Below are 22823 nucleotides of genomic sequence, written 5' to 3' on the forward strand. Positions count from 1 at the left end.
GACTACCGTTCTTTTTCTCTTGGGACATCTGTCCTTGGAACCTACCCACGTTACAGGGAAGCCAAGGCCACAAGGGGAGACCACATGTAGTGTTCTGGCCAACAAGCCTAGCAAAGCCCTCAGCCTACAGCCAGCATTAATACTAGACATGTAAATGAATGTGCCTTCAGATAATTCTAGTCACCAATCTCTGAATATTCCAGCTGAGGCCTCGGACATCACAAAGCAAAGATGAAACAGTCCAGTTGTGCCCAACTTTATTTCTGACACACACAAACCCTGAGAAATAATTACTATCATTTTAAGCCATGAAGTTTTTGAGTAATTTGTGAGGCAGCAATAATGTAGTCCTGCTATTCTGAACATGTTTTTAATAATTTGGCAGAAAACAGACACATATACACACACACACATCAAATTAGCAAAGGACAAGACTATGAAGAATTGCCAACACTTTGGATGGTAATACTAGAATTAAAATTATTTTAAAAGATTAGACCAACAGGCCAAAACTAATATAATGAAACTTGCTAGAGAGGATAATATCTCTTACTCAAGCTGAGATTAAATAAACATACAGTAAGGGAGAAATGGCTTAAAAGTAATCCATGTGAAAACCTAAGAATTTTCACTGACCAGTAGCTTACCATGAAACTATGGTCTATCTTAGCTAGCAAAAACTATGCTGATTAAATAAAAATGATGTTCAGATCAAAGTAAATAATAAAATCACTATATTCAGACCATGTCCAGTTCTGGTATATTAAATTCATTTTTTTCTTAAGTGCATTTTATTCAAACCTCAATAATAATCAGATAATTACTATCCTTTTTATAATGTTTACTGTGGGCCAGGCACTGTCCAGATGTCTTCAGTATAGTAACTCATATAATTTTCACAATATCCATAGGAGTCAGGAACCATTATTATCTCCATCTTATAGATCAGGAAACTGACACAAATCAAGCAACTGGCCTAGTCCTACAGCTGGTAAGTGTGAGAGGTGTGATGGTCTATTTCAAATGGGCTATGGGCAACCAAGAGAAGAATCAGGAAGGGTAATCAGCATATATAGGGTTAGAAGTCAAGTCCTATAAAGAATAATTAGGACACTGGGTAAGTTTAGTTTGGGCAGGAGATGCCTCAGAGACACATGAAAGCAGTCCTTCAATATTTTTCAAGAGCTGAACAGTGGGAAGAGAAAGTGGGACTACTCTAGAATTAAGGATAATGGGAAAAAATTACAAGAAGGAAAATTTGGGCTCAAGAATGAGGAAAAAATTTCTAAATAACAAAACTTTTCAAAATAAGTTTTATGTCACTTGAAGTGTTCAAAAAGAAGCTGCGTTCCCGGATTTAGAAAGGGTTGATTTATGGCAGTGCTTTTCAAGCTATCTGTGATGAAAGATCAGTTTGGTTTTTTATCCTCAATGTTTCACAGACTTATACTTTCGCTCTATACCATGTTTGATGAGATAAGTCCAATGATCACATGTTTGGATGTCACCGCTATGTCAAACTGTTAAGAGTGTCTAAACATTTTTTCTTAATTTCTGTACTTATCTCATTGTGAAGTAGTAATAAAGGAATCATCAGGCTGTGGACCAGTCTGAGCAGTACTGCTTCAGACCTTTTTATTCTGCTAAAGGTGTCACTGAGCACTGAACAGCAGTGACACCTTTGGCCATTAAAAAACAAAGCGCTAAAGGTTAACAGATTTTCTCCTATATATTAAACAACCAAAAAACCAACAACATATTTTCCCCCTCCCACCTTAAAGTTATTTTTAGTATACCTAGACAGAATTTAGGATTACTGGGTGACTTTTCATGTCAAATTATAATTACATAATTATATAAAAATATATAAACCTAATTTGTGAGGTTGGGAGGTAGGGTATTTCATGAGCCTTACCTACAGATTCAGTGGTGAAGAAAATAAACAATGCTTGCACTATCCAAATCTTCAATGTCAACATCTTGCAGTAGATATTTCTGTAAAAGACACATATAATATTATTTTTATTAATTTTTCTCTTATTACACAAAGTAAGTAAAGACTCGATTTCTAAAGCTCTTGTTTCCATTGTATAAGCTATCTTCTAAAAGGTGGTAAAATTTTAGAGAATGCAGAAAACACATTTAACTCTTCAGAATATTTTTCTTTATTCTCACTGGAATTATGGTTACATAAAATAGTGATGAAACACAACTTATACTCTAAGGTTAATTAAAAGAGCAATCCTGTTTCTTTATCATGTGAGGACTTATGCTATTAGCAAGTACTTCAGAGAGACAAATTTCTTTTAGTAGGCAAAACCTACCAAAAGCAACCTCAAAAGCTACTTGCCAAAATGTAAAAAAAAAAAAAAAAAAGTTTGTAATTCATACCATGACCAAAAACATCCCATCATATGAAGAATGCCTACAAATCACTAAAAATCTCCAACACCTAAGAGAAAAACCAGCAAGATGAGCTGAATAGGCAATTTATAGAAAAGGAAATACAAATAATTTAAACATATGGATTGATACTTTCAACCCTACTCATAATGAAAGATGCAAATTAAAACTACCCCAGAAAGGAATGCAAGAGGATACAAATACTTTGGAAAACAATTTGACAGTTCTTTACCAAGTTAAATGAACATAATAATAAGCTGCAAGAATGTATTCAAGAGAACTAAAAAAACATGTCCACATGAAGACTTATACTCAAATGTTCACAGCAGCTTTATTCATCATAGTTCCAAACTATAATCAACTAAAATGTCTTTTAACTGGAGAAAGAATAAACAAATACTCAATATCTAAACAATAACATCCATATAGTAGAATACCACTCAGCAATAAAAGGGAATGACCTAGTGATACATGCAAGGGCATGAATGAATCTCCAAAGCATTAAGCTGAATGAAGGAAGCCATGCATAAAAGGCTATGTACTATATAATTCCATTTATGGGATATTCAATAAATGACACAACCAGGGTGACAGAAAGCAGATCAGGGGCTGGCTGGGGCTGAAGTGGAAAAGGGAAATAAATGTAAAAAGGTACAAAAGAACTTTCTAAGGGTGGTAAGAATGTTCTATGACCTCATTGTGGCAGTGATAAAACTCTAAATATTTGTCAAAATTCACTGAATTGTATCAAGAATTGTGAAAGCACTGAGATTTTACCCTATTTGCAAGCTAACAATTTAGCCTGCTAGTTCCATGGATATTGGCCGAAGACACAAGACTCTTGTGTCAGAGACAGAAGACTTTATCACTCATACCAGGAGCAGCATTTTCAGAGTATTAGCATTTTCTTGTGCTGGCTGCCTGGGCCCGTTTCTGACAAAGCGCTGTGAAGAGAGACTGGTAACACCTGTACACCCAGTGGGTCATGTTACAGGGATGAAGACTGAGCTTAGGAAACCAGGCCTTTTAAAATGGGCGTAAGCATGTCTGTCTTTTACTCTAGAGAGAGACATTATCTCTATTTTCTAAGCCTCTAAGAAAATCTTCAAGAGCCCTATGAGGAATTGTTCCCTAAAAACTGCACACTAAAAATGATAGATTTTATTCTTTATAAATTAAATGCTAATTAGATTAGATATTAAATCAACCAAATCTACCCGACGTATGGAGTCAAAAGAAATGAGTGCTTCACTCCTCCAAAAGACATGTACAAGAATGTACATACAAGTTTTATTTCTAAGTACTGAAAAGTAGAAGCAACCAAAACCACAAATATAGTAAAACAGAAAAATTCAAGTAACTCAATTACAGCAATGAAAATGAACTACAGGTACTTACAACATGACTGAATTTCATATATAACAGAGAAGAAAGAAATGAGACACAAAAAAATTATACATGATTCCCTCTATATAAAGTTCAAAATCAGGCAAATGTCATCTGTGGTGATAGAGATCAGAACAGTGGTTATCTTTTTGGGGGGTTGGGGAAGAGGGCAGAAGGGAGCCTTCTGGGACGCTGGACATGTTCTATACTTTGAACTAGATGGTGATTAAAACTTACTGCGATTGGGATGCCTGAGTGGCTCAGTGGTCGAGCATCTGCCTTCGGCTCAGGGTGTGATCCCAGGGTCCTGGGATTGAGTTCTGCATCGAGTTCCCCACAGGGAGCTTGCTTCTCCCTCTATGTCTTTTACCCTCTCACTGTGTCTCTCATGAATAAATAAATAAAACCTTAAAAAAACCCAAACTTACTGAGCTGTAAACTTGTGATCTGTGGACTTTATTGTATATTAAGTTGTACTTAGTAAAAACACTAAACAAAAACTACCCCAGTATCATTTCTAGTTTTGGCAAAAATATAAAAACTAAAAAATTATCAACACAGTATTATGAGACTATGACATAAAGGCATTCTTATACACTGCACAGTATGGTGTAAAATGGCATAACCTTCCCAACAAACTGTGGGAATTTATTATTATTTTTTTTATTTTTTTATTTTTTTAAATTTTTTTATTTATTTATGATAGTCACAGAGAGAGAGAGAGAGGCAGAGACACAGGCAGAGGGAGAAGCAGGCTCCATGCACCGGGAGCCCGACATGGGATTCGATCCCGGGTCTCCAGGATCGCGCCCCGGGCCAAAGGCAGGCGCCAAACCGCTGCGCCACCCAGGGTTCCCCAAACTGTGGGAATTTAAAAGTGAATTTCATTGTTTGTAAATTAAAACTCAATTATAAACAAAGAACTACCCAGACAAGGTTTATGTCCAGTTTTACATTATCAATCAAAATTAAAATATACATACACATTTGAATCCAATGATTCTACTTCTAGTATTTTATCCTATAGATATGAGCAAAACAATACATACAAGGTTATTCACTACAGCACTGTTTTTGTTTTTTTTTTAAAGATTTTATTTATTCATTTGAGAGAGAGAGAGAGAGAGAGAGAAAGAGAAAGCACAGGGAGGGACAAAGGGAAAGGCAGAGGAAGAAGCAGGCTCCCCACTGAGCAGAGAGCTTGATCCTGTGACCCTGGGATCATGACCTCAACGGAAGACAGACACTTAACTGACTGAGCCACCCAGGCGCCCCCGTAGCATTGTTTTTAATAATAAAAGGTTGACACGTGAATAGGGGACCAGTTAAATTATGGTATATCCAAGTATAGCATACGTGTAGCTACAAAAAAACCGAGGAAGCTCTAGATCTCTACCTAGAGGTGTGTAATGATATCTAAAATAAAATATTATTAAGGCAGAGAACAGTATATTTGTTATTTGTGGGGAGAAGCCCAAAAGGAGCTAAAACACACACTCATTTCCTTATATAAGCATAAAATACCTCTAGCAGGATAAAAATAAAGACTGGCTGCCACTGGGTGAGATGCCAGGGTAGAAGGAAAATCCTCTACATATACTCTTTGCATCTTTCCAATGTTGTACCATGTGACTTCAGTACTTAGTCAAACCTAAATTTAAATTAAAAAATACTTGAGATGTAACTTCTTTAGTACTTTACAAAACTATGAACTTCTTGATGAGGGCTTCACAGTACTACATCTGGAATATGGTATTCTTTTATTAAATATCAATACTAACTTGACCCGCTAACCATGCAACAATCACTCTATAAATTATTTGCTCATCACAAACTGTTCAGACTATTCCAGGATAAAGGATTAAAGAATTAAGTTGCAGGACTATTTTTCTCCACCTGTTTTATTTCTTAGTTCCTAACTTTAAATAGTCCCATATTAGAAAAATCCACATAATTCAACTGCTCATCAAGACAAAAAGAAGAAAACATCTGAGCATACTGGGAGAGTACTATGTGGTCATGCCATCCAGACCACCTACACCAATGAGTTTGTTCACAGTGTAGGGAAGATTCTCTGTGGTTCCTAGAGACTGGCAATCTTTCTCTTGCTGCACTATAATCTTGTAACAAAACTCGGATACAAAGAGATCCCATAAAAGTATTTATAGTTACCACAAAGCAATTAAATTTATCTAAGCAGGGCTGTGAAACAAAGTATGTAAAAGAAAAACAGGCAAAGGTAGGTTTCACATTTTAATAGTTAGTAATGTTTCCTGGGGCACCTGAGTGCCTCAGCTGGTAAAGCAACTGCCTTCAGCTCAGGGCATGATCCCAGGGTCCTGGGATGGTGTCCCTGTGTTGGGCTCTGCACTTAGCAGGGTCTGCTTCTCCCTCTTCCTCTGCCCACCTTGCTTGTGCTCTCTCTCTCAAATAAATAAAATCTTAAAAAAAAAAAAAAAAAAGCAAGCAAGCAGGGGTGCCTGCGTGGCTCAGTCAGTTAAGCATCTGCCTTTGGTTCAGGTCATGATCTCCAGGTCCTGGGACTGAGCCCACATGGGACTCCCTGCTCAGCAGGAGTCTGCTTCTCTCTCTCTGTCTCTCTCTCCACTTCTGTCCCTCTCCCTGCTCATTTTCTGTCACTCAAATAAATAAAATCTTTTTAAAAAAGTAATGTTTCCTGATTTTTAAAAGATTGTCATTGAGATGTGAAGAAACATCTATTAAGGAACTTAATTTCATAGTCCCAACCTAAGATATGGAAACACAGTAGCACTACCTAAAATATTAAATGCAATACAGTCAACTTCATTTTGGGGCTTGTTTTAAAATGGACCAAATTGACAGTATACTGCTTACTGTTCCTCTCCTTTCATTTTGTTGGCAATACATATTCAACTTAAATTTCTATTATTAGCCTTATCCTCCTTCATCTCTGGCAGAATTTTTCACGTATATATTTCCATGCATATAACCACATATTGCATACAATGATTTTCCTTGAATTCTGCATATATCTTACAAGATTCTATAAAACCAAAATATAATTATTAACCACATATACAGAAGGTTTATTCCAAGCACTGAGTGGTTCTTCTAGAGTGACAATTCCCCAACTACGGTGGTTCAACAAGGTAATGTGTTGAAAGGTGCTATAAGATGCATCACAAGTGGAGGAGGAGGGGCAAGATGGCGGAAGAGTAGGGTCTCTAAATCACCTGTCTCCACCAAATTACCTAGAAAACCTTCAAATTATCCTGAAAATCTATGAATTCGGCCTGAGAATTAAAGAGAGAACACCTGGAATGCTACAGTGAGAAGAGTTTGCGCTTCTATCAAGGTAGGAAGACGGGGAAAAAGAAATAAAGAAACAAAGGCCTCCAAGGGGGAGGGGCCCCGCGAGGAGCCGGGCTGAGGCCGGGGCGAGTGTCCCCAGGACAGGAGAGCCCCGTCCCGGAGAAGCAGGAGCTGCACCGACCTTCCCGGGCGGAAAGGGGTTCGCAGGGAGTTGGAGTAGGACCCAGAAGGGCGAGGATGCCCTCGGGCTCCCGGGGACACTAACAGAGCAACTGCGCGCCCAGGAGAGTGCGCCGAGCTCCCTAAGGGCTGCAGCGCGCACGGCAGGACCTGGCGGGACCCGGAGCAGCTCAGAGGGGCTCGGGCGGCGGCTCCGCGGAGGGGGCTGCGGCCCGGGAGCGCGAATCCAACAGCGCAGGCCCCGGAGCACAGGGCGCCGGGACACAGCCCAGGATCCGGCCTCCCCCCGGGACAGGCAGAGGCCCAGAGGGCCCAGGACAGAGAGGACGCTCCTGCCCCGAGCTGAGCAGATCAGCGGCCCCGCCCCGGAGCCTCCAGGCCCTGCATACGGAGAGCTCCGGGGTTACTGCGGGGGCTGACTCCAGGGCTCCAGAGCTGGCCCCGCCACTAGGGCTGTTGCTCCTGGGGCCTCACGGGGTAAACAACCCCCACTGAGCCCTGCACCAGGCAGGGGCACAGCAGCTCCCCCAACTGCTAACACCTGAAAATCAGCACAACAGGCCCCTCCCCCAGAAGACCAGCTAGACGGACAACTTCCAGGAGAAGCCAAGGGACTTAAAGTACACAGAATCAGAAGATACTCCCCCGTGGTTCTTTTTTTGTTGTTGTTGTGTTGTTTTGTTTTGTTTTGCTTTTTGATTTGTTTCCTTCCCCCACCCCCCTTTTTTCTTTCTTTCTTTTTCTTCTTTTTTTTTTCATTTTTTTTCTTCCTTTTTTTTCTCTTTCTCTTTTCTTTCCTTCTTTCTCTCCTCTCTTTTTCTCCTTTTCCCAAAACAACTTGCTTTTGGCCACTCTGCACTGAGCAAAATGACTAGAAGGAAAACCTCACCTCAAAAGAAAGAATCAGAAACAGTCCTCTCTCCCACAGAATTACAAAATCTGGATTACAATTCAATGTCAGAAAGCCAATTCAGAAGCACTATTATACAGCTACTGGTGGCTCTAGAAAAAAGCATAAAGGACTCAAGAGACTTCATGACTGCAGAGTTTAGAGCTAATCAGGCAGAAATTAAAAATCAATGGAATGAGATGCAATCCAAACTAGAAGTCCTAACGACGAGGGTTAACGAGGTGGAAGAACGAGTGAGTGACATAGAAGACAAGTTGATAGCAGAGGGAAACTGAGGAAAAAAGAGACAAACAATTAAAAGACCATGAAGATAGATTAAGGGAAAGATAGATTAAGGGAAATAAACGAGCCTGAGGAAGAAAAACTTACGTTTAATTGGTGTTCCCGAGGGCGCCAAAAGGGACAGAGGGCCAGATATGTATTTGAACAAATTCTAGCTGAAAACTTTCCTAATCTGGGAAGGGAAACAGGCATTCAGATCCAGGAAATAGAGAGATCCCCCCCTAAAATCAATAAAAACCGTTCAACACCTCGACATTTAATAGTGAAGCTTGCAAATTCCAAAGATAAAGAGAAGATCCTTAAAGCAGCAAGAGACAAGAAATCCCTGACTTTTATGGGGAGGAGTATTAGGGTAACAGCAGACCTCTCCACAGAGACCTGGCAGGCCAGAAAGGGCTGGCAGGATATATTCAGGGTCCTAAATGAGAAAAACATGCAACCAAGAATACTTTATCCAGCAAGGCTCTCATTCAAAATGGAAGGAGAGATAAAGAGCTTCCAAGACAGGCAGCAACTAAAAGAATATGTGACCTCCAAACCAGCTCTGCAAGAAATTTTAAGGGGGACTCTTAAAATTCCCCTTTAAGAAGAAGTTCAGTGGAACATTGCACAAAAACAAGGACTGAATAGATATCATGATGACACTAAACTCATATCTCTCAATAGTAACTCTGAACGTGAATGGGCTTAATGACCCCATCAAAAGGCGCAGGGTTTCAGACTGGATAAAAAAGCAGGACCCATCTATTTGCTGTCTACAAGAGACTCATTTTAGACAGAAGGACACCTACAGCCTGAAAATAAAAGGTTGGAGAACCATTTACCATTCGAATGGTCCTCAAAAGAAAGCAGGGGTAGCCATCCTTATATCAGATAAACTAAAATTTACCCCGAAGACTGTAGTGAGAGATGAAGAGGGACACTATATCATACTTAAAGGATCTATTCAACAAGAGGACTTAACAATCCTCAATATATATGCCCCGAATGTGGGAGCTGCCAAATATATAAATCAATTATTAACCAAAGTGAAGAAATACTTAGATAATAATACACTTATACTTGGTGACTTCAATCTAGCTCTTTCTATACTTGATAGGTCTTCTAAGCACAACATCTCCAAAGAAACGAGAGCTTTAAATGATACACTGGACCAGATGGATTTCACAGATATCTACAGAACTTTACATCCAAACTCAACTGAATACACATTCTTCTCAAGTGCACATGGAACTTTCTCCAGAATAGACCACATATTGGGTCACAAATCGGGTCTGAACTGATACCAAAAGACTGGGATCGTCCCCTGCATATTCGCAGACCATAATGCCTTGAAATTAGAACTAAATCACAACAAGAAGTTTGGAAGGACCTCAAACACGTGGAGGTTAAGGACCATCCTGCTAAAAGATGAAAGGGTCAACCAGGAAATTAAGGAAGAATTAAAAAGATTCATGGAAACTAATGAGAATGAAGATACAACCGTTCAAAATCTTTGGGATGCAGCAAAAGCAGTCCTAAGGGGGAAATACATCGCAATACAAGCATCCATTCAAAAACTGGAAAGAACTCAAATACAAAAGCTAACCTTACACATAAAGGAGCTAGAGAAAAAACAGCAAATAGATCCTACACCCAAGAGAAGAAGGGAGTTAATAAAGATTCGAGCAGAACTCAACGAAATCGAGACCAGAAGAACTGTGGAACAGATCAACAGAACCAGGAGTTGGTTCTTTGAAAGAATTAATAAGATAGATAAACCATTAGCCAGCCTTATTAAAAAGAAGAGAGAGAAGACTCAAATTAATAAAATCATGAATGAGAAAGGAGAGATCACTAGCAACACCAAGGAAATACAAACGATTTTAAAAACATATTATGAACAGCTATACACCAATAAATTAGGCAATCTAGAAGAAATGGACCCATTCCTGGAAAGCCACAAACTACCAAAACTGGAACAGGAAGAAATAGAAAAACTTAACAGGCCAATAACCAGGGAGGAAATTGAAGCAGTCATCAAAAACCTCCCAAGACACAAAAGTCCAGGGCCAGATGGCTTCCCAGGGGAATTTTATCAAACGTTTAAAGAAGAAACCATACCTATTCTCCTAAAGCTGTTTGGAAAGATAGAAAGAGACGGAGTACTTCCAAATTCGTTCTATGAGGCCAGCATCACCTTAATTCCAAAACCAGACAAAGACCCCACCAAAAAGGAGAATTACAGACCAATATCCCTGATGAACATGGATGCAAAAATTCTCAACAAGATACTGGCCAATAGGATCCAACAGTACCTTACGAAAATTATTCACCATGACCAAGTAGGATTTATCCCTGGGACACAAGGCTGGTTCAACACCCGTAAAACAATCAATGTGATTCATCATATCAGCAAGAGAAAAACCAAGAACCATATGATCCTCTCATTAGATGCAGAGAAAGCATTTGACAAAATACAGCATCCATTTCTGATCAAAACTCTTCAGAGTGTACGGATAGAGGGAACATTCCTCGACATCTTAAAAGCCATCTATGAAAAGCCCACAGCAAATATCATTCTCAATGGGGAAGCACTGGGAGCCTTTCCCCTAAGATCAGGAACAAGACAGGGATGTCCACTCTCACCACTGCTATTCAACATAGTATTGGAAGTCCTAGCCTCAGCAATCAGACAACAAAGAGACATTAAAGGCATTCAAATTGGCAAAGAAGTCAAACTCTCCCTCTTCACCGATGACATGATACTCTACATAGAAAACCCAAAAGTCTCCACCCCAAGATTGCTAGAACTCATACAGCAATTTGGTAGCGTGGCAGGATACAAAATCAATGCCCAGAAATCAGTGGCATTTCTATACACTAACAATGAGACTGAAGAAAGAGAAATTAAGGAGTCAATCCCATTTACAATTGCACCCAAAAGCATAAGATACCTAGGAATAAACCTAACCAAAGATGTAAAGGATCTATACCCTAAAAACTATAGAACATTTCTGAAAGAAATTGAGGAAGACACAAAGAGATGGAAAAATATTCCATGCTCATGGATTGGCAGAATTAATATTGTGAAAATGTCAATGTTACCCAGGGCAATATACACGTTTAATGCAATCCCTATCAAAATACCATGGACTTTCTTCAGAGAGTTAGAACAAATTATTTTAAGATTTGTGTGGAATCAGAAAAGACCCTGAATAGCCAGGGGAATTTTAAAAAAGAAAACCATATCTGGGGGCATCACAATGCCGGATTTCAGGTTGTACTACAAAGCTGTGGTCATCAAGACAGTGTGGTACTGGCACAAAAACAGACACATAGATCAGTGGAACAGAATAGAGAACCCAGAAGTGGACCCTGAACTTTATGCTCAACTAATATTTGATATAGGAGGAAAGACTATCCATTGGAAGAAAGACAGTCTCTTCAATAAATGGTGCTGGGAAAATTGGACATCCACATGCAGAAGAATGAAACTAGACCACTCTCTTTCACCATACACAAAGATAAACTCAAAATGGATGAAAGATCTAAATGTGAGACAAGATTCCATCAAAATCCTAGAGAAGAACACAGGCAACACCCTTTTTGAACTCGGCCACAGTAACTTCTTGCAAGATACATCCACGAAGGCAAAAGAAACAAAAGCAAAAATGAACTATTGGGACTTCATCAAGATAAGAAGCTTTTGCACAGCAAAGGATACAGTCAACAAAACTAAAAGACAACCACAGAATGGGAGAAGATATTTGCAAAGGACTTATCAGATAAAGGGCTAGTTTCCAAGATCTATAAAGAACTTATTAAACTCAACACCAAAGAAACAAACAATCCAATCATGAAATGGGCAAAAGACATGAAGAGAAATCTCACAGAGGAAGACATAGACATGGCCAACATGCATATGAGAAAATGCTCTGCATCACTTGCCATCAGGGAAATACAAATCAAAACCACAATGAGATACCACCTCACACCAGTGAGAATGGGGCAAATTAACAAGGCAGGAAACAACAAATGTTGGAGAGGATGTGGTGAAAAGGGAACCCTCTTACACTGTTGGTGGGAATGTGAACTGGTGCAGCCACTCTGGAAAACTGTGTGGAGGTTCCTCAAAGAGTTAAAAATATACCTGCCCTACGACCCAGCAATTGCACTGTTGGGGATTTACCCCAAAGATACAAATGCAATGAAACGCCGGGACACCTGCACCCCGACGTTTATAGCATCAATGGCCACAATAGCCAAACTGTGGAAGGAGCCTCGGTGTCCAACGAAAGATGAATGGATAAAGAAGATGTGGTTTATGTATACAATGGAATATTACTCAGCTATTAGAAATGACAAATACCATTTGCTTCAACGTGGATGGAACTGGAGGGTATTATGCTGAGTGAAGTAAGTCAGTCGGAGAAGGACAAACATTATATGTTCTCATTCATTTGGGGAATATAAATAATAGTGAAAGGGAATATAAGGGAAGGGAGAAGAAGTGTGTGGGAAATATCAGAAAGGGAGACAGAACGTAAAGACTGCTAACTCTGGGAAATGAACTAGGGGTGGCAGAAGGGGAGGAGGGCGGGGGGTGGGAGTGAATGTGTGACAGGCACTGGGGGTTATTCTGTATGTTAGTAAATTGAACACCAATAAAAAATAAATTAAAAAAAATAAATAAAGCTAATTGGAGGAAAAAAAAGATGCATCACAAGTAATTGACTATTAAAGCAATAAAGTCTATAAATGGTTTTTAAAAATTAGAACACATTCAAGATTATCCCTATAGTTGATCACTCTTATTCATTTTCATTCTCATGTATTTTCTTAAGTGGGAATTATAATTAATAAATATTTAATAGTTATGCCCTTTATAAATTATTTTTGTTACTTATGGATTGATTTTTGAGTCTCTTTTTCTTTTTGATGGAAGGACAGAAGAAAAAGTATGAATAATACATTTAGATACAGATTTCATGGGAGGAAGAATGTCAATATAAACTTAGTTACTATAGTAACGTTACTCCTATAATTGTAGAATGGTAGATGAAGTACAATTGCCAAAAAAGAAGGCAAAGTAATGTTTGTTGAATGAGTAAGCTGGGCAGGGATAAGGATGGGGACAATTTAAATATGGTATCATATATACACATTACAGTGTTACTTTGAATAAATATGCAAAGAGTCAGTCATACCCTACATTATACTAATTATTATCTTAAAAATTATCCAACTCTGCTCTATTCCATTATTACTAATTATTAATTCATACTAACACTTACATACTATGACACATTACACAAGTGCTTTTATGTAAATTACTTCAGTTGATTCTCCTAATATCCTAGAAAAGGAGGTGGGTAGGGCAGGAATCATTATTTCATTATTTTAAAAGTTTATATTTTTAGAACAGCTTTAGGTTTAAATGAAATTGAGAGGAAGGTACAGAGAATTCCCATAACTCTCTGCCCCTACACATGCATAGCTTCTGCTATGGTCAGTATCACTCACCAGAATAGTACATTTTACCAAGGATGAACTTACACTGACACACTTGAATTACCCTAAGTCTACAGTTTACCTTAAGGGCTCGATGGTGTTGTACATTCAATGGGTTTCCATTGCAAGGATTAATTACTGGAACTTTACAAAAGAAAAATTCTGACAGTTTAAGTTACTACCCAAATCACAAAATTAAGAAGTGAAGAAACAGGGACTTGAAACTAAGTCTTCTGTCTCCAAAGGTCATGCTCTTTTCATCAGGTCTCACTATAAAGAGAGGAGAGCCTTGTTCAGAAAGCTGGCTTTGATAATATTTATTATAAGCATTCTTCTTAAATCTTTGCCTGCTATAAGCATTTCTGAAAGTATCCCATTTTACATACCCTTGGATCTTCAGTAGAAAACAATCCTATAAACACCTATATAACAATATTTAAGCATCCTAGTCCTGTTTTGAAAAATACTTGGAAACATTATCAGCCCTCCATGTCCAGTCCAAACTTCCCTGATGTTGACATAATGTCACAGAGACATGAAAGGGATATTTTGTTGAATGTGACAAAGGGAGTAAAAGCAAATTATTAACAGAATCACACCTTTTACCCTTTCACTAGCAGTTAAAGGCTACTGACTCTTCAACTGCCATACTATTTTGTGCACACAGACATAAAAATTCAGTTTAAAATTCAGTTCCAGGTTAAATTCTAGTGTGAGTGATGGCGGTTCCTCTTTGAAATATAAAAGATAACTTCAAACTTGGGCAAGAAGTTGAATCCTCCATTACTATTTCACACGTATTAAGCCTTTGATGTAATTTAATAATACATAAGAAATTAAATTTATATCAATGAGATATTAAAATGCAAAGGAAAAATTATTTTTAAAATTTCAAATGAACAGAAGTTGAAAATACATCATATACAAGTCTTTTTTCCAAAAGTATCCACCAAATTGTTCACATTAGTTATCTTGGTGGGATTATAAAAGACTTTTTCAATTTGTATATTACAACATTATATTGTATAAATATATGCATTCTTTTTTTTTAAGATTTTATTTATTTATTAATGAGAGACATACAGAGAGAGTGAGTCAGAGAAATACACAGAGGGAGAAGCAGGCTCCATGCAGGGAGCCTGACGTGGGACTCGATCCCGGGTCTCCAGGATCAGGCCCTGGGCTGAAGGTGGCGCTAAACCGCTGAGCCACCCGGGTCGCCCAAGTATATGCATTCTTATTATACAAAAATGGGATCACAAAAATGTTCTGTAACATGCATTTTTCACTTATATTTGGACACCTTTCTAAGTCAATACATAAAGATTAATTCCTTATAGCATTTTCTTAAATTCACCTTCTCAAACAGGTCTTCCCTGAGCACCCAGGATTGCTTTTCCCCCTTTCCTATTTTTTTTAAATTTATTTTTATTGGTGTTCAATTTACCAACATACAGAATAACCCCCAGTGCCCGTCACCCATTCACTCCCACCCCCTGCCCTCCTCCCCTTCTACCACCCCTAGTTCGTTTCCCAGAGTTAGCAGTCTTTACGTTCTGTCTCCCTTTCTGATATTTCCCACACATTTCTTCTCCCTTCCCTTATATTCCCTTTCACTATTATTTATATTCCCCAAATGAATGAGAACATATAATGTTTGTCCTTCTCCGACTGACTTACTTCACTCAGCATAATACCCTCCAGGTCCATCCACGTTGAAGCAAATGGTGGGTATTTGTCATTTCTAATAGCTGAGTAATATTCCATTGTATACATAAACCACATCTTCTTTATCCACTCATCTTTCGATGGACACCGAGGCTCCTTCCACAGTAACTCTGAACGTGAACGGGCTTAATGACCCCATCAAAAGGTGCAGGGTTTCAGACTGGATAAAAAAGCAGGACCCATCTATCTGCTGTCTACAAGAGACTCATTTTAGACAGAAGGACACCCCTTTCCTATTTTTTTTCTCAATGGCACTTAACACTTTCTAAAATGATTTGGCAAACATTTCTTGTAAAGGGCCAGACAATAAATATTTTAGGTTTTGTAGGTATTAAGGTCTCTGTTGCAATTTTTCAACTTTGTTATAGATAGTAAACAAATGGGCATGGGTAAATTCTAATAAAATTATTTATTACGATAGGATGCACACTAGATTTGGTCTGCAGACCATAGTATGCCAACCCCTGCTCTAAAATAATATTTAATTTACTTATTTTATTGGCTGTTATGGATTGAATTGTGTTTTCCTCTTGAAAGATATGTTGATGTCCTAACCCCCCAGTATCTCATCATGTGACCCTGTTTGGAAATAGGGCTGTGACTGATGTAATTAGTTAAGATGTGATAAAGGAGTAGGGTGGGTCCTTAATACAATATGATTGGCTATCCTTATGAAACACACAGGCACAATGCCATGTGACAACACAGGCAAGCATTGGAGTGATAGAGCTATAAGCTAAGAAATGTCAAGGGCTAACTAAGAACCACCATCAGAAGTAATGAAAAGGCAAGGAAAGATTCTATCAAGAGTTTCAGAAGGACTTCTGGCCTCCAGAACCTTTTTTTTTTTAAATTTTTTTTAAACTTTTATTTATTTATGATAGGCACACAGTGAGAGAGAGAGAGAGGCAGAGACACAGGCAGAGGGAGAAGCAGGCTCCATGCACCGGGAGCCCGACGTGGGATTCGATCCCGGGTCTCCAGGACCGCGCCCTGGGCCAAAGGCAGGCGCCAAACCGCTGGGCCACCCAGGGATCCCCCTGGCCTCCAGAACCTTAAGAGAATAAACTCCTGTTATTTTAAGTCATCCAGTTTGTGGCACTTTGTTACAGCCACTCTGGGAAACTAATACATTGTCTGTGCACCTAAAACAGAATGCTAGCAAATTAGGCAAGAAATTTTGTTGTTTTGTTCTCTACTGTATTCCTAGCATCAAGAATCATACCGGGCATAGTAAGCACCCCAATATATTTGTTGGATAAACTGACTTCCTTGTTATAAGTAGGTGCATAATGTATTAGTGGAATAAATACACTATATTAGTCCCAAGTCTTTGCATGGACATAGCTTTCATTTCTCTTGGTAAAATACTGAATAGCTAGGTACTATATATGGTAAGTATTTATTCATATTCTTCTTTGGTGATGTGTCCAAATACTTCGCTCATTTTTAAATTGGGTGTGTTGTTTTCTCATTAATATGTTTAGAAAGTTTAAAAAAAATAGAATGCTAGATATAAGGTCTTTATTAGAAAATCCTTCGTAATTTCTCCCTGTGGCTTATCTTCCCATTCTTTTAACTGTGCTTTCTAAAGAGGAGACATTTTCATTTTAATGGAGTCCAATCTATGAATTAATACTTTTAGTACTGTATCTGAGAAATCCTTGCCTAACCCAAAGTCTCAAAAGTTTTCTATGTTTTCTCGTTGTAAGTTTTATAGTTTTAGGTTATATACTCAGGTCTATCAACTATTTTGAGATAATTTTTATATATGGTGTAAAGTAGGTATTCGAGTTCATTTTGTTACATACGGATAGTATCTAAACTATTTGTAGAAAAACTATCCTTTCTCAAGCGAATTGCCTTTACACTTTCATCAAAAATCAGTTGTCCATATATGTGTGGGTCTATTTAGTACTCTATTCCACGGCTGGGCAAACTTTTTATGTAAAGAGCCAGAGAATAAATGTTTTAGGCTTTGCAGACCATAATGTCTGTTGGAACTATCCCATCTGCTGTTTGTAGCACAAAAGCAGCCATAGATAATACATAAACAAATGAATGTGGTTGTGTTCTAACAATACTTTATAAAAACAGGAGGCACCCTGGATTTCACCTGTGAGCTCTAATTACCCAATTCCTGCTCTATTCTGTTTCATTGATCTATCTGCTTATAAGTCTTGAAATCAGTGTTCTGTGTGTACTTAAAAAACATGGCTGTTGCAGGAGTGTTATATAAATGTCAATCGGGCCAATCTGGTTGACAGTGTTATTCAAATCTTTTTTTTTTTTTTTTCCAAATCTTTATCTTTAGTCATTTTCTGTCTATTTCCTCTACCAATTATTGAAAAGGAGGTATTGATATTCCCAAATAGAACTGTGGCTTTATTTCTTCTTCCACTTCTTTTAGATTTTGCCCTGTTTTGAAGCTATGTTATTAGGCACATAAATATAAGGTCTTGATGAAGTGGCTCTTCTACTATAGTGTAATGATGTTCTTTACCAATGGTAATATTCTTTGCTCTGAAATCTATTTTGACATTATTACAGACATCTAATCTTCTCTTCCATTAGTGTTATCATGGTTTATCTTTCTCCATTCTTTTATATTTTATCTGTTTATTTCTTCAGATTTAAAGAGCACTGTGTTTTTTGTTGTGTTTTGTTTTGGTAGGTAGCATATAGTTGTATCTAATCGGACAAAGTCTGCTTTTTTTGGGTGTCTAGGCCACTAATATATTATTATTGATACAGTTAGGTTTAAAGCTATCATCTTTTTGCTTTCTACTTATCTAATCTCTGCTCCTCCTTTTCTTCTATTTCTGCCATTTGTGTTGAGTATGTTTTAGGATTTCTATTTTGCCTTCCTTCCTGACTTATAAGCTATTAATTCTTTATTTTGTTATCTTAGTAATTTAAGGTTTATAGTATGTATCTTAAACTTTTCAGTCTACAAGTGATGTTATAGCACCTCATGCACAGGAGTAGACATCTATTTCTCTCCTCTTAATCTTTTTTTTTTCCTCCTCTTGATCTTTATGCTATTTTCGGCATACAAGTTACTTTTACATATTTTATAAACTTCAGATGTACTTTATATATGTTGTAAACCATACTGTTACTGTTTTGGTTTAAACAATTATTTTAAAAGAGATTTCTGGGGGATCCCTGGGTGGCTCAGTGGTTTAGCACCTGCCTTCAGTCCAGGGTGTGATCCTGGAGTCCCGGGATTGAGTCCCACGTCAGGCTCCCTGCATGGAGCCTACTTCTCCCTCTGCCTGTGTCTCTGCCTCTCTCTCTCTCTCTCTGTTTCTCATGAATAAATAAATAAAAGAGATTTCTATAATATAAATATCTTATGTATATATATATATACATGTCAGTAACATTTCCAGAGTTTCAAATCCTTTGTTTAAGGTCTATATTTCCATCTAATATTTTCTTTGCCTGAAGGATGATGATGATGATGATGATTATGATGGATTATTATTTGCAGTGTGGTTCTGCTAGTGATGAATTCTTTAAGGTTTTACATACCTAAAAATATTTAGGTTATTTATCCAAAGAATACAAAAATATTAATATAAAGGGATACATGCACTTGATGCTTATAGCAGTGCTATCTACAATAGTCAAATTATGTAAATAGCCCAAATTATGGAAACAGCCATTGACTGATGAATGGATAAAGATGATGTGTTATATATACACAATGGATTATTACTCAGCCATCAAAAAAGAATGAAATCTTGGCATTTGCAATGATGTGGATGGAACTAGAGAATCCTATGCTAAGTGAAACAAGTCAGGGACAAATATCATACGATTTCACTCATATTTGGAGTTTAAGAAATAAAACAAGCAAAGGGGAAAAAAAGAAAGGCAAACCAAGAAAGACTAAAGAAAATGAACTGATGGTTACCAGAGGGGAGATGGGTGAAACAGGTGATGGGGATTAAGGAGTGCACTTGTGATGAGCACTGGGTGTAATAAAGAATCACTATATTATACACCTGAAATTAATATCATACTGTATGTTAACTAACTGGAATTAAAATTAAAACTCAAAAAAAAAAAAAAAGGTACACTGGGTGAGGTTGGAGCAGTGCTTATTCTAGGGTGATTTATTTATTCCCTACTACTGAGGCAGGATTCTTCTGTATCTCTATCAGTGTCCCATGAGTCAAACAGTTCCCACCCTGGCTGGTGAGGACAAGTACCTTTCCTGACCCTATGCAACCACCAAGTACTGTTATCTTTACCCCTCCAGGAGGTTCTTTCTCTGGCCTATAGTAATTTCTTTATATGCATGCACTGGTCAGTATTCAGCTGAATCGTTTAGGGGACCTTTGAAGCTTTCAAGAGTCCTCTAGTATTCTGTTCTGTGAACTCTAGCTCTTTTGATATTGCCAGCCATCTCCACAGGTCAAAGAGAATCCACGGAGCTTACCCTGGATTCCCACTACCTGTGTCATGGCCTGGAAACTTTTTCAAAATAGTAGGCTAGTGCAATCATATGTTTCATCTTACTTGTTTCCCACCTATCAAGACTAGTGCCTTTCATTATCCAGTGTGAAGTATCTTGATTATATTGTCTCATGTGTTTGTTTTATGGTTGTTTCAGGCAGGAGAGTAAATCCTATCCTTATTATCTCATTTTGGCCCTAAGTGCAAGTTGCATAGTCATTTGGATACCAAATCAAACAAGGAGTACATAATAAAACCATTGTCAAACTGTTATGCATACTGGTGTGAAATATCCTAATTAAAGCATTTGCAAATTAATTTTAGCAGAATACATGAAAACAACAACAAAAAGCCCATAAATTCTAACAAGTATTTAGCCTAAAAATACAAGTATGGTCCAGTAAGCAAAAAGATAACAATATTAAATATTACCCACTCTATTTATTAAGATAAGAGAACTATAAAATCATTCCAATAGATGCTTGAGAATCATATGACAATGATAATATTCAACAACTATTCAATTCAAATTAAAAAATAACAACAAAGTGTCAGAAAACTAAGACTGAAAGAGACCGTCCTTATCTTGATGAAGTACAACAAAGAAGAGGATGGATTATGAAATCAGATTGCCTATGTTCAAACCCGGACTCCTTAATTTTTTTGTAAAACATCTTAGCTAAGTTATTTGATATCCCTCACTTTCATTTTCCTTATCTATAAAATGAGCATAACAGCACCACCTACCCACTTATTACCTAGGACTTGTGTGAAGATTAAATAAGTCAATAAACATAAAGCACTTGGAATCTACCTGCTCATATTATGTACACAATACATGGTAACCTGTTGTTACCAACACAGCTTTTGCTGTTGCTGCCATAGTCCTTTATCAGAAACCTAGCGTAAATGTCATATTCAAAAATAAAAATTAGAAGCATTCCTATTCAAGTCATAATTCAAACAAGGTGCTTGGAGTTATCACTTATTCAACACTGTTCCAGAGGGCTTAACCAAAAATAGAACAAACAAGTAATATAAAAATGGAAAAAGAAAAACTTGTAGATGATATTATCTATGAAAAAAAAAGAGAGAATCAAATGACAAACTACTACAACTACTGAAAATTTAACATTAGATTTAAGCAAAAGACCATCAAAATATAGAGCTCTCCTATATACCAGAATCAATTAGAAATGTAAAAGAAAAAATTCTATTCATAATAGCATCAAAAACTGTAACAGCTAAGAAAAAATCTAATCAGAACTACGTAATAACTTTATACAGAAAACTATAAACCTTTACTAAATAGCTCATCATTTAAGACTTAAATGCCATGGAATGAAAAACAAACTATATGTAGAGACACAAATTATACGTAGACACAAACTATACGTAGTTCTTCACAAATTAACATAGTAATGCAATATAATTTTAATCCAAATTGCAAAGTGGTTTATTATAGAACTTTACAAACCAATTTAAAATTTCATATAAAATATTAGATAATAGCCAAAAGCCAATTTTCAAAAGGAATAAAGAGAATACTTGCCCTATCATCTATGAAGATGTACTAAAACATTATAGTAATTAAAACATGACATTGCATATGAATAATTCGATCAATGGTATAAAACCAAAAATCCAGAAAGAGATCCATATATACTTAAGAATGTAATCATCTGATTAAAAAAAAAAAAAAAAGCACTGCATATCACCGGGGAAATAAAGCAGCATTTAATAAACAGTACTGGGACAACTGGCTCCACAAACAAAGTTGAAGAGCTCTATTTCATTACAGATAAATATACTCCTGATTAAGGATCTTCAGATTAAGAGTATTAGAAGAAAATACAGTTAGGTTTATGACCTTAGAGTTAGATAAGTCCCCCTACATATTATGACCAACTGTTTTAGACCTATGAAAAAGGTTTAAGGAGTATTTTTGATACCACCCACATTCTCAGTACAGCTTCAATAAAATATAACAAACACAGTTGAGCCAAATAAACACATCTTGCCCTCAAGAAGTTCAAAGTTCAGAAAGGTAGAATATGCACAGAATGCTACAGAGGCTTGGAGAATAGCCCAAGTCCCAAAGGGCCCAGGAAGGCCCAGAAATGAAAATACACATAAAGATTTTTTCTAAAGAGAGAAAATAGCATACACCTGAGCTATATGTTATCTTTGACTCTAAATGCCAAATGAAGATTATATTATCAATGGCAAAATCCCAGCACATACCAGTGTATAAACCAGAGCTGTGCTCTCTGAAACACAGCTCTGATGAGTTTACTTTGTGTTAGGGAATGGAGGTGAGGGCATACATACAACAGAACATACAAACAAAAACAGGTTGTGTAGACAACCAATACAAATGCCTCAGAGCACAGGATGAAACCGATTGGTTTGAGTAAAGAGAAAAAGAAAGTCTGGAGGCAGAACATCTAAATTTTAAGAGGGCAACAGATTTATTGTGCTGAAAGGAATAAAACTCCGGCTCTGGATATGTATACAGACAGCTTTAAAATAATAATCTACACTGCAGCCACATTTCAACACATAGAGCTCTCTTAGTCATGATCCATTAGCTAACTAGTATCTCATTAAATCTCACTGAGCTATACTAAACAGACATAGAAAAAGAGACTGTAGCCATTGTAACAATATCACAAATGTT

The 22823-nt window shown here is 37.3% G+C and overlaps 1 protein-coding gene across 4 annotated transcripts in view; it reads right to left on the reverse strand.

The window, feature by feature from the left end:
- The window catches only part of IL6ST (interleukin 6 cytokine family signal transducer), a 59232-nt gene that overhangs the window by 32214 nt on the left and 4195 nt on the right, over nucleotides 1–22823 (reverse strand). For 3 of the 4 annotated variants that reach the window (XM_072826484.1, XM_072826483.1, XM_072826481.1), the window contains exons 2-3: nucleotides 14131–14218; nucleotides 1916–1995 (exon numbers count right to left, since the gene is read on the reverse strand). In XM_072826484.1, coding sequence (XP_072682585.1) covers nucleotides 1916–1979 — 64 coding nt within the window. In that variant the 5' untranslated portion in view covers nucleotides 1980–1995; nucleotides 14131–14218. The remainder of the gene's footprint in view (nucleotides 1–1915; nucleotides 1996–14130; nucleotides 14219–22823) is intronic. The other variant, XM_072826482.1, reaches the window with a different exon arrangement.

Source organism: Canis lupus, chromosome 5 (assembly GCF_048164855.1).
Source record: "Canis lupus baileyi chromosome 5, mCanLup2.hap1, whole genome shotgun sequence".
In the NCBI taxonomy this organism is placed as follows: domain Eukaryota; kingdom Metazoa; phylum Chordata; class Mammalia; order Carnivora; family Canidae; genus Canis; species Canis lupus.